Source organism: Capricornis sumatraensis, chromosome 1 (assembly GCF_032405125.1).
Source record: "Capricornis sumatraensis isolate serow.1 chromosome 1, serow.2, whole genome shotgun sequence".
Classification (NCBI taxonomy): Eukaryota; Metazoa; Chordata; class Mammalia; order Artiodactyla; family Bovidae; genus Capricornis; species Capricornis sumatraensis.
The window spans coordinates 171,333,973-171,347,430 of NC_091069.1; the positions used below are offsets into that span (position 1 = coordinate 171,333,973).

A 13,458-nucleotide genomic window follows, 5' to 3' on the forward strand; every position below is an offset into this window, starting at 1 on the left:
AGCCTCATAATCCCCACCTGTAAAATGGGGATGAGAGTACCTACTTCACGGGATTATCATAAGCAATCACTGATACTTTATATTTCCAAGTACCATGCTAGACTCAAGGTAAATGTGCAAAATCTGTTTGTTTTTTCTTATCTTCTCCCCCATTTCTTCCTTTCTATTTTCCTGTTTTCTGTTTCCAGGTCAGTGTAGCCATCAGTGGTCATGTTGGCCCAGCTGGCACCCTCTTGACCAATACGGCCTCTCCAACCTCAACAGGGATTGCCAATACATACTTCTCACTACCGCAAAACTGCACCACTGGCAGGGTCAAAGAAGAGGGGTGACTCAGGTGCCGTCCGAGCCCAGGAGAGAGATCTGGGCTGCCTGACTGTCTCATCAATGATGGTGAGGTGCCACAATGGTGTGAAGAGATGGACACAAAATAGAGATATACAGGTGGCTCTGAGATGAGTCTGACTGGAAGCTGGGAGGGAGAGGTGGTGCTGTTCGCAATCTTGAGCAGAAACAAACCACCCCCTGCCGAGAGTGGACCATCTAAGTCCATAGGAGATATTTTCTTAGCAGGTTGGCCACCAAAAAGCCAATTTTATGAATTACAGTCCACAACTCTGGTTCTGCAGAAATTTTCTTTCCACTTCTGCATCTGTCTGTCCACCCAGCCACCCATCTGGTATATATAGAGTTTTGTACATTACAGGCTGACCAGAACAGAAGACCCTTTGTGCTCATTTAGCACCGTTTTATCTAACGGGTATCTTTTATGGGCACTCAGCTGGAGTCTCTTACAGGAATGCTGTGAGGTAGTAACAAAACAGGCAATATCCCTCTGTGTATATCAGGAAGTGCTCAAGGTACCATGAGCGCAGGAACGCGGGAAAGGCACTGGTCTGTTCCCTGAAGGCCACTGCGGGCCACGCTATGGCTTATCCCGACAGAGCCCTAGGTCCAGACTTGCTCTGATGGTCACACCAGTGTGGGTTTCAAATCATCTTTGAAGTTCACGATAGGCTTCGAGCGGGCCCACAGCTTTTCCCAGGAAGCCAGCGCCCCTGCAGGCTCAGGGTCGGTATCTGACGAGCCACTGTCACTGGAGTCAGAGGAGCTCTGGAAGCAAATCTCGCAATAGGGCCGGTGGCAGCGGCAGAAGAGCTCGTCTGAGCTGCTGGATTCGGTGTCAAGGTAGCTACTCGGAGAAGACAAGGAGGGGCAGCCTGGGGACCCTGGGGGCTGCCGCTGCCCAGGCAGGTCGGGGGAGGCCTTGGATGGGCGTGGGGTAGTGGGACACAGCTTCCGGCCAGAACCGGAAGACTTTTGGGGAAAGGATGTGAGGCTCCGTTCGGCTCCCTGGGGCTCTGCCTGGTGCTGTGTGCGACCCTCTAGGGCGCCTGGCTTGCCTCGAGGAGCAGGGAGTACTAAAGGATTCCCAGAAGAGGGTCTTGCTACCCTGGGATCAGCAGTTTGGGGGTCCAGGCAGGGGCTGTCCCTGTCCTGTACATTTTGCCCAGAAATGACCCTGTTTACCCGATGCCCCACATAGGAGGGTACAGCGCCTAGAAAGTGTGAGCAAGCCCGCTGTGCCGCCCGCCTTCTCCTCACCATGGAGGGGCTGAAGCCTGGCTCCTTGGAGAGGGGCACTTTCTGGGGGCTGTGGGCAGCATTGCTTTTCCAGGGCTGCTGGGGACAAGACAAGGAAGAGGGGAGGGGAGCCCCAGGGCCCAGGCCCAGATCTTGGAGGACTTCCTGAAGTTTCTCCCTGATCACTGAATTGACTCTTGACAGTTGCTCTGGGGGCCCTTCTGAGTTCTCTATCTGCCCATGTCTCTGGGGAACAGAGCCTTCTTCACTTTGCATGAGACACTGGTGGAGGGCCATGGGTACCTGGTCTCTTCTTTCTGCGGTCTGGCTTTGCTCAGCCCATGGCTTCTGGCTGCAGCCCAAATGTAAAGGATTAGAAAGGTCTTTCAGGTCAGAAATTTTCTGCTTCTGTCCTGTGGAGGGGCTGGTGTCCTTCACAGGCCCCTTGAGGCCTTCTACACTTGAGGCCAGCACTGAGGTACTCTGGGGGTCCTGGGTGGCCGCACTGGTATCATTCTGAGAGTCAGAGAGGCATTCTGAAGGCCCTTGAGGTGCCAGGCTATGGGCAGAGGCTGTGGCCAGGATGTCCTTGTGGTGGGAAGAGGCAGGTGGCACAGCCTCCTCTGGGAGGTCAGAGGAGCACCCTGCTGACATCAGTCTCACCAGCTTCTCTCTGGCATTGTTTACTTGTTCTTGCAGGCTTTCAATCACAGCATTTTTCTATAAAACAAAAGCAAAACTATCAACAAAAGATGCTGCTGAGTGTTTTCACCGTGTCTCCCATGGTGGAGAGATCTCAGTTTAAATCCATTTCTCCATATACTAGCTGGTGATCCTAGGCCCTGAGGAGGCACCTTCTTGAAGTGAAATGAGATGATGCATATAAAGGGTTTAGCACAATAAACTGACATATGTGCTCAGTGAAGATTAACTATCATTTATTGTTGTATGATCTTAATCCCCCCATATGTCCCCAAACTGTAGCACTGTCTGCAATAAGAGAGGTTGCGGGGAGTGAGGCGGGGGGTGCACAGTCTAGCTGCATGCTGGCTGCTGCAGACCCTCTCAGAACTGAGGAGGGAGTCAGGTTGCTCTGTAGAACTGCAGTCTAAACAGTGTTTGGGATGGCCCATCTCTGGGTATATCAATCACACTTTTGCAAAATACAGACGACTTTGAGGCACCTGTGAAGGGGATGAAGGACTGGGGAAACAAGCATCCTACCTCTTGCTAAATAGCCTAGAAAATGGGGAGAACACGGAAATGATACATTCCTGGGCCAGTGCGACAAGACTGGAGCCAAGGGTGGAGGTGGGGTTTAGGGTGGAGTGAGAATATCAGGTTGGTGTTATCACCTCCCTCTGCTGACACATGGGGGTGAGAGGCCAACACTATCATGTGACACTATCAGCTGTTGGTATCTCCCAAAGAAGTGCAGGCATCAGAATTACTGGAGAAGCTGAGCCGCCTACCTGCTGCTTGGCTGTTAGTTGATAAACAGGCTGTGCCTAGGACGATGGCAGGTGACAGCTACAGAGATATGCCTTTCCAACTGCAGGACCATGGGGCACGAAGCAGGAGGAGGACTAACGGCAGTGTGTGCCCTGAGAACCCTCTGGTGCTACAGCAGCTGTTTGCCTAGTTCAGACCTGATGTCCACCTTCTGAAATTTCTGTTTGAAGGCAGTGGAGCAGGAAAGAGATCATCATGGGGAACTGATGGTGTTGGGGCAGATGACATGGTTGAGGGTTTGGGGACGGGTTTGTGGAAAATTCTTCAAGAGATGGGAATACTAGACCACCTGACCTGCCTTTGAGAAACCTGTATGCAGGTCAGGAAGCAACAGTTAGAACTGGACATGGAACAACAGACTGGTTCCAAATAGGAAAAGGAGTACGTCAAGGCTGTATATTGTCACCCTGCTTATTTAACTTCTATGCAGAGTACATCATGAGAAACGCTGGGCTGGAAGAAGCACAAGCTGGAATCAAGACTGCCGGGAGAAATATCAATAACCTCAGATATGCAGATGACACCACTCTTATGGCAGAAAGTGAAGAAGAACTAAAGAGCCTCTTGATGAAAGTGAAAGAGGAGTTGGCTTAAAGCTCAACATTCAGAAAACGAAGATCATGGCATCTGGTCCCATCACTTCGTGGCAAATAGATAGGGAAACAGTGGAAACAGTGGCTGACTTTATTTTGGGGGGCCCCAAAATCATCACAGATGGTGATTGCAGCCATGAAATTAAAAGACGCTTATTCCTTGGAAGGAAAATTATGACCAACCTGGACAGCATGTTAAAAAGCAGAGACATTACTTTGTCAAAAGGTCTGTCTAGTCAAGGCTATGGTTTTTCCAGTGGTCCTGTATGGATGTGAGAGTTGGACTATAAAGAAAGCTGAGCGCCGAAGAAATGATGCATTTGGACTGTGGTGTTGGAGAAGACTCTTGAAAGTCCCTTGGACTCCAAGGAGATCCAACCAGTCCATCCTAAAGGAGATCAGTCCTGGGTGTTCATTGGAAGGACTGATTTTGAAGCTGAAACTCCAATACTTTTGCCACCTGATGTGAAGAGCTGACTCATTTGAAAAGACCCTGATGTTGGGAAAGATTAGGGGCAGGAGGAGAAGGGGACGACAGAGGATGAGATGGTTGGATGGTATCACTGACTCAATGGACATGGGTTTGGGTGGACTCTGGGAGCTGGTGATGGACAGGGAGGCCTGGTGTGCTGCGGTTCATGGGGTCACAAAGAGTCGGACATGACTGAGCAACTGAACTGACTGAACTGTTGCTATCCCCTTTAGAAGTTCAGGATGAGTATTTAGATGTCCATTTATTGCAAGCATGGGTTTCCCTGGTGGCTCAGCTGGTAAAGAATCTGCCTGTAATGCAGGAAACCTGGGTACAGTCCCTGGGTTGGGAAGATCCTCTGGAGAAGGGAATGGCTACCCACTCTAGTATTCTGGCCTGGAGAATTCCATGGACTGTATAGTCCATGGGGTTGCAAAGAGTTGGACACAACTGAGTGATTTTCACTCTACTGCAAGCATGCTCAGTTGCTCAGTCAAGTCTGACTCTTTGCGACCCCATGGACTGTAGCCCACCAGGCTCCTCTGTCCATGGGATTCTTAATGCAAGAATAGTGGAATGGGTTGCCATGCCCTTCTCCAGGGGATCTTCCCAACCCAGGGATCAAACCTGCGATTCCTGTGACTCCTGCATTGCAAGCAGATTCTTTACCCACTGAGCCACCTGAGAAGCCTATTCATTTATTATGCCCTAGAAATAAAAGGGTGTTTCCCTTCTTTAGGATTCCTGACACAAGTCACCTATGGACAAGCCCGTGGTTTCTTCTCGAGTAGATATGGAAGAGCTAACTACTGTATAGCACAGGGAATGCTACCCAGTGCTCTGTAGTGACCTAAATGGGAAGGAAATCTAAAAAAGCAGGGATATATGTATACGTATAGCAGATTCACTTTGCTGTATGGAAGAAACTAACACAACATTATATAGCAACTGTACTCCAATAAAAATTAAGAAAGATATGGAAGAGTTGCCCGGAAGTGACTCTTTGAGGGAACAGTAAATTAAGTAAACTAGTCTGACAGTAGTCTTCTGGCAGCAACTCCAAGATTGCTTGGACTTATAAGCCTGGAGGTGCCTTATAAGCAGGAGGTGATTTTTCTGACTATGGTACTCCCAGTTTCATCCTGATTTATTTTAGTCTGCTCTTATCCTCGGGAGAGAGTTCCGGACCAGTGAGCAACTGGTGAATAAGCGGAAGGACTTGCAGCAGAGCGCCTGCCTGCCTGTTCACCCTTCTCAGGCGCAGAGCACTGAGGGCTGGGTGGTGTCGGGAAAACATAGGTGATTCAAGGACTTGCCAGGAGCAGAGTGGGTGAGTCACAGGAAGACATTCACTCAGGCTCTTCGATAACTGGTTGGTGCCAGGTATCTCCCTGAGGGGGTGGCTGTGCTGGCTGCACTGGAGGTACCCCAACTCTCTTTCTTTTCACCAGCCCTTACTTGTGAAGCCCACCTTCCACATTCTCAGGCTGGCTTCAGGAGGCCTCTGCCGTCTCATAGAGTTGGGAGGAAGCCATTAGCTGATGACAACTGCCCCAGCAAGCAAACTGTGCTGCCTTCTTGTGCCTTATTTACAAATTCCTCCTTGTATGGTGTGCACGCTCAGTTGTGTCCGACTCTTTGTGACCCCATGGACTATAGCCACCCAGGCTCCTCTGTCCCTGGGATTTTCCAGGCAAGAAATACTGGAGTGGGTTGTCATTTCCTTCTCCAGGAGACCTTCCCGCCTCAAGGACTGAACCCATGTCTGTTGTATCTCCTGCACTGACAGGTAGATTCTTTACCACTTGTGCCACCTGGGAAGCCTATCACAGTATAAGAAAACAGTATAAACATTTGATCGGGAGGAATACTCTTCTCCAGCAAACCAAACATCTGAAGCTGGCTGGTGACAGATTTAGAAACAGTCAGCCTAATCAGTAAATCTCCCTTCTTACAGAAAAGGAAGTGGAACTTTGTTTTCACTGTGGCTGCATACTAATCAGAGGCGTGGTTTGCCATTGTTAGACCAAAATCTGACAGACCATGGCGGCTGCATTGAAATGAGCTTATTAACAATTACTTTTGGCATACCCAGCGAAGCAAAACATCTGTAGGGATGTTTCATAGGCTGCAGGCCACAGGGAGAAATGGAATATCTTGTTTCTGTGCTCCAAGGAAGAAAAGTAATAGGTGAATTTCCTCTGCTGCAGAATGTACAGGGAAGTCCCTCCAGCTCTGGAAGGGTTTTACCTGCTGGCTTCCACACAACCTGGGAACTGAGGGTGGATGCTGCCCCAAATAGCCTCTGGGGACCCCAGCCACAGGGAAGTGGGGGAAGAATGAGAAAATGAACCACCCAGACCATGGGAAAGTAGGAGGACACCAGGGTGGTAGAGGGGCTGCAGAGGAGGGAAGTGCAGCCAAGAAGCTGGACTCAGGGAGGCAAGAGAGACTCCTGTGTTTATGTCCTGGGCAGGGCTGGAGGTGGGGATGCAGATGCTGGAGCCTCTCCTGGCCTGCCACAGGGCCCTGGGATGGGCTGCTGGTTCTCAGGCCTGTTCTGGAAATATGTTCCAGGTGTGGGGAGTCGGGGGCAGGAGGCCAGCATTTTACTGCCTAAGCATCTGCTCCCTATTATAGCTCTTCCTCTGTAGACTAGAGGCATCTTTCTGGATACAGCAGATTCAGTCACTGCGTGGGAAACAGGGTAGCATGGCAGGAGTACAAAAAGCACGACACAAATTACCATAAGGCTAAAGAGTCAGGCCACTTGGCTGTTCCAACATGAGCTGATTGTGAATGAAAACCATGCTGGGTGTTCTCGCCAAGTTTCTGGCCTTCTGTTTAGCTGGGGGAAAAAAAGCTTCTTTGAAGATTTCAGAGTATCAATGGCAATGCTACTGCCTTGCCAGGTGGGAAGAAATCTGGCTTTGAAAAAAGGTCCTGACTGCTTCATAAATAGTAAAGACAAGAAGTATACTCTGATGGATAAAAATGGTCCAGAACAGAAAGAATGGTGTGAAAGACTGAGGGGACCTGGGGAGCTGAATTCTTTCACAGGTTGCATTTCATAGGTCCCCAACACACCATCCTTTTGCACAGGGACTACTGATACCCAAGTGTTAGTCTAATACAAAAAAGTGTAGTTTCCCAAATAGCATTACCCAGGTATGTTCTGTACTAAAAAAATTATATGGAATATAATTTAGTTAGTGTGAAAAAAACTACTAATTCCTCTGGGCCCCATGCCTCCCCAAGTTTTCCCATGTGCTTTCTTCAAGCCCACACCACTCGGCCCAGTTCTGGGAGAGGTGCCAACTTTGGCTCAAGATCAGAAGAAAGAAGGACTAGGGGCTGCCCTGTACCCTGCTTAGTGCTACTATGATATTCAAAGGCTCTATTCATTCTCTTCCCCATATTTAGATACTTTTTAATTTTCTGGGTTGGTGGGATGACAAAGATTTCTAGTTGGCACCTGGAAAAGATAGTAAAGGACCCTAGAGGATCTTGGAAACAAGGGCACCATGCTATGTAAAGAAAGAATGTATCCTACAGAAGATGCCAGCACGAACTACTACTCAGGGACTTTACAATGCTGTTCCCCACACTTGGAATGCTTTTCCCTGCACTCTCTGCCTGGTCAATCTATAGTTAACTTCAGCTCTCAGATTAGTGAGTCTTTTCTGACCACTCTAAATTAGATTCTCCTGTCCTCACCATTCACTACTCTTTCTTCCCACTCGTTTCTTGCCTTCATAATTCTTTTCACCATTTATAACTGTATGGCTACTTGATCAGTCTCTATTTCCTCCACTACACCATGAGCTTCATGAAGGCAGGGACTCTTTTGTTCCTCAGCACTTAGCACAATGCCTGGCACACATCTGTCCAATGAATGAATGAAGTGGGTGAGGGTCAGCAACAGGAGCAGCGGCTGGGGAAACGCTGAGGTTTTGCTTGCTAAAAAAGCAAGAGAGTTCCAGAAAAACATCTATTTCTGCTTTATTGACTATGCCAAAGCCTTTGACTGCATGGATCACAATAAACTGTGGAAAATTCTGAGGGAAATGGAAATAACAGAGCACCTGACCTGCCTCTTGAGAAACCTATATGCAGGTCAGGAAGCAACAGTTAGAACTGGACACGGAACAACAGACTGGTTCCAAATAGGAAAAGGAGTACGTCAAGGCTGTATATTGTCACCCAGCTTAATTAACTTCTATGCAGAGTACATCATGAGAAATGCTGGGCTGGAAGAAGCATAAGCTGGCATCAAGATTGCTGGGAGAAATATCAATAACCTCAGATATGCAGATGACACCACCCTTATGGCAGAAAGTGAAGAGGAACTAAAAAGCCTCTTGATGAAAGTGAAAGAGGAGAGTGAAAAAGTTAGCTTAAAGCTCAACATTCAGAAAACGAAGATCATGGCATCTGGTCCCATCACTTCATGGCAAATAGATGGGGAAACAGTGGAAACAGTGTCAGACTTTATTTTTTTGGGCTCCAAAATCACTGCAGCCATGAAATTAAAAGACGCTTACTCCTTGGAAGAAAAGTTATGACCAACCTAGATAGCATATTGAAAAGCAGAGACATTACTTTGCCAACAAAGGTCCATCTATTCAAGGCTATGGTTTTTCCAGTGGTCATGTATGGATGTGAGAGTTGGACTGTGAAGAAAGCTGAGTGCCGAAGAATTGATGCTTTTGAACTATGGTGTTGGAGAAGACTCTTGAGAGTCCCTTGGACTCCAAGGAGATCCAACCAGTCCATCCTAAAGGAAATCAGTCCTGAATGTTCATTGGAAGGACTGATTTTGAAGTTGAAACTCCAATACTTTGGCCATCTGATGCGAAGAGCTGACTCATTTGAAAAGACCCTGATGCTGGGAAAGGTTGAGGGCATGAGAAGGGGACGACCAAAGATAAGATGGTTGGATGGCATCACCGATTCTATGGACATGAGTTTCAGTAAATTCCAGGGGTTGGTGATGGACAGGGAGGCCTGGTGTGCTGCAGTCCATGGGGTCGCAAAGAGTCAGACATGACTGAGTGACTGAACTGAAGGGAAACCTTGTGTGCACCAGGACCCAGGAGAAAGGAGCAGTGACCCCACAAGAGACTAATCAGACTTGCCCGTGAGTGTCCAGGAGTCTCCAGCAGAGGCATGGGTTGGTGGTGGCCTGCTGCAGGGTCGGGAGCACTGAGTGCAGTGGGGCCTTTTGAAGAAAGTCACCATTATCTTCACTACCTCCACCATAGTTTGGCCTCAGGTCAAACAACAGGGAGGGAACACAGCCCCACCATCAACATAAAATTGGATTAAAGATTTAGAGAGCATGGCCCTGCCCAGCAGAACAAGACCCAGCTTCCCCCTCAGTTAGTCTCTCCCATCAGGAAGCTTCCATAAGCCTCTTATCCTAATCCATCAGAGGGCAGACAGAATGAAAACCACGATCACAGGAAACTAATCAAACTGACCACATGGACCACAGCCTTGTCTAACTCAATGAAACTATGAGCCATGCCTTGTAGGGCCACCCAAGATGGACAGGTCATGGTGGAGAGTTCTGATAAAACATGGTCCACAGGAAAAGGGAATGGCAAACCACTTCAGTATTCTTGCCTTGAGAACCCTATGAACAGTATGAAAAGGCAAAAAGATAGGGCACTGAAAGATAAACTCCCCACGTCGGTAGGTGCCCAATATGCTACTGGAGAACAGTGGAGAAATAACTCCAGAAAGAATGAAGAGATGGAGCCAAAGCAAAACAATACCCAGTTGTGGATGTGACTGGTGATAGAAGTAAAATCCAGTGCTGTAAAGAACAATATTGAATATTGAAACTCTGTATTCAAATGGGTATATCTTTCCTTTTCTCCTTTGCCTTTTGCTTCTCTTCTTTTCTCAGCTATTTAAAAGGCCTTGTTAGACAACCATTTTGCCTTTTTGCATTTCTTTTTCTTGGGAATGGTCTTGATCCCTGCCTCCTGTACAATGTCACAAGCCTCTGTCCATAGTTCAAGGTAAACTGGAAGTGGTCAAACAAGAGATGGCAAGAGTGAACACTGACATTTTAGGAATCAGCGAACTAAGATGGACTGGAATGGGTGAATTTAACTCAGATGACCATTATATCTACTACTGTGGGCAGGAATCCCTTAGAAGAAATGGAGTAGCCTTCATAGTCAACAAGAGTCTGAACTACAGTACTTGGATGCAATCTCAAAAATAACAGAATGATCTGTTTGTTTCCAAGGCAAACCATTCAATATCACAGTAATCCAAGTCTATGCTCCAACCAGTAATGCAGAAGAAGCTGAGTACAAAATGGAGCAGGTCAAAGGCTAATAGAGTTTGGCCAAGAGAATGCACTGGTCATAGCAAACACCCTCTTCCAACAACACAAGAGAAGACTCTACACGTGGACACCACCAGATGGTCAATATCGAAATCAGATTGATTATATTCTTTGCAGCCAAAGATGGAGAAGCTCTATACAGTCAGCAAAAACAAGACCAGGGGCTGACTGTGGCTCAGATCATAAACTCCTTATTGCCAAATTCAGACTTAAATTGAAGAAAGTAGGGAAAACCATAGACCATTCGGGTATGATCTAAATCAAATCTCTTATGATTATACAGTGAAAGTGACAAATAGATTCAAGGGATTAGATCTTATAGAGTGCCTGAAGAACTATGGACAGAGGCTTGTGACATTGTACAGGAGGCAGGGATCAAGACCATTCCCAAGAAAAAGAAATGCAAAAAGGCAAAATGGTTGTCTGACGAGGCCTTTTAAATAGCTGAGAAAAGAAGAGAAGCAAAAGGCAAAGGAGAAAAGGAAAGATATACCCATTTGAATACAGAGTTTCAAAGGATAGCAAGGAGAGATAAGAAAGTCTTCCTCAGTGATCAGTGCAAAGAAATAGAGACCAATAGAATGGGAAAAACTAAAGATCTCTTCAAGAAAATGAGAGATACCAAGGGAACATTTCATGCAAAGATGGGCACAATAAAGGACAGAAATGGTATGGACCTAACAGAAGCAGAAGAGTTTAAGAAGAGGTGGCAAGAATACACAAAAGAACTATGCAAAAAAGATCTTCATGACCCAGATAACCATAATGGTGTGATCACTCACCTTGAGCCAGATATCCTGGAATGTGATGTCAAGTGGGACTTAGGAAGCATCACTATGACCAAAGCTAGTGGAGGTGATGGAATTCCAGTTGAGGTATTTCAAATCCTAAAAGATGATGCTGTAAAAGTGCTACACTCAATATGCCAGCAAATTTGGAAGACTCAGCAGTGGCCACAGGACTGGAAAAGGTCAGTTTTCATTCCAATCCCTAAGAAAGGCAATGCCAAAGAATGTTCAAACTACCATACAATTGCACTCATCTCACACACTAGCAAATTAATGCTGAAAATTCTCCAAGCCAGGCTTCAATAGAATGTGAACTGTGAACTTCCAGATAGTTCAAGCTGGATTTAGAAAAGGCAGAGGAACCAGAGATCAAATTGCCAACATCCGTTGGATCATACAAAAAGGAAAAGAATTCCAGAAAAACATCTACTTCTGCTTTATTGATTATGTCAAAGCCTTTGACAGTGTAGATCATAACAAACTGTGGAAAATTTTTCAAGAGATGGGAATACCAGACCACCTGACGTGCCTCCTGAGAAATCTGTATGCTGGTCAAGAAGCAACAGTTAGAACTGGACATGGAACTTTAGACTGGTTCCAAATTGGGAAAGGAATACGTCAAGGCTGTACATTGTCACCCTGCTTATTTAACTTATATGCAGAGTACATCATGAGAAATGCCGGGCTGGATGAAGCACAAGCTGGAATCAAGATTGCTGGGAGAAATATCAATAACCTCAGATATGCAGATTACACCACCTTTATGCAGAAAGTGAAGAACTAAAGAGTCTCTTGATGAAAATGAAAGAAAAGAGTGAAAAAGTTGGCTGAAAAGTCAACATTCAGAAAATGAAGATCAGGGCATCTGGTCCCATCACTTCATGGTAAATAGATGGGGAAACAATGGAAACAGTGAGAGACTTTATTTTTTTGGGCTCCAAAATCACTGCAGATGGTGACTGCAGCCATGAAATTAAAAGACACTTGCTCCTTGGAAGGAAAGCTATGACCAACCTAAACAGCATATTAAAAAGCAGAGACATTACTTTGCCAACAAAGATCTGTCTAGTCAAAGCTATGGTTTTCCAGTGGTCATGTATGGATGCGAGAGTTGGACTATAAAGAAAGCTGAGCGACAAAAAATTGCTGCTTTTGAACTGTGGTATTGGAGAAGATTCTTGAGAGTCCCTTGGACTGCAAGGAGATCCAATAAGTCCAACCTAAAGGAAATCAGTCCTGAATATTCATTGGAAGGACTGATGCTGAAGCTGAAACTCCAATACTTTGGCCACCTGATGTGAAGAACTGACTCATTTGAAAAGACTCTGATGCTAGGAAAGATTGAAAGAGGGAGGAGAAGGGGACAACAGAGGATGAGATGGTTGGATGGCATCACCGACTCGATGGACATGAGTTTGAATAAGCTCCGGGACTTGGTGACGGACAGGGAGGCCTGGCATCCTGCAGTCCATGGGGTCGCAAAGAGTCAGACACGACTGAGCAACTGAATTGACCTGAAGGGAGACCAGGATGGCCAGGAAGTGGAGAAATGGAAAGAGATGGAATGTTAGCAATGAGGCAATGGGGGCCCACCAATGCATGACTGGAGTTCTTTCTAGAGAAGCCAGCAGGCAGGGGTCTGGCTTACTTCTGTGAGGAGTCTCTCCATGGAGTTTTTCTCTCCTCTAATGTGGCAATTCTGCTCCTCACCATACTGGGTATGCAAGCTTTTGCTGGGAGTGCTGAAATATTTGGCCATGCGTCTGATTGTTTGGTTTTCGTCTTCAAATGCCTTCCATTGCTTCAGCTGTTAGAGAAAAGAACACATGTTATTTATTTAATTACACACCCAGAAACATTCTCTTACTCTTTCTCAAAAACACCAAGGAATGACAGCGTCACAGACACACAAATGGACAAATTATTCTCTCCTCAGAGTGTACTTTGGAAAGTTCACAAACAGCAATAACAGAAGGTTTAGAGAATGTTAAGGTTATAGTGTTTAAAAAATGCCAAAGGAAGATGATGACAGGTTGATGAAACAGAACAATCTCTGCTGGACCCATCAACTGACCCACTGCTGGACTATCAGAGAAAACCAGGGCTGAGACATACTTCTGGGGCCACATTCTTAAGCCAAAGTTC

At 46.5% G+C, this 13,458-nt stretch overlaps 1 protein-coding gene across 2 annotated transcripts in view; it reads right to left on the reverse strand.

Moving 5' to 3' along the window:
* Positions 1-972: 972 nt before the first annotated feature.
* The window catches only part of GPR156 (G protein-coupled receptor 156), an 81,861-nt gene continuing 69,375 nt past the window's right edge, over positions 973-13,458 (reverse strand). For both annotated transcript variants that reach the window (XM_068979762.1, XM_068979754.1), the window contains exons 8-9: positions 12,962-13,120; positions 973-2,304 (exon numbers count right to left, since the gene is read on the reverse strand). In XM_068979762.1, the coding sequence (XP_068835863.1) occupies positions 973-2,304; positions 12,962-13,120 (1,491 nt within the window). The remainder of the gene's footprint in view (positions 2,305-12,961; positions 13,121-13,458) is intronic.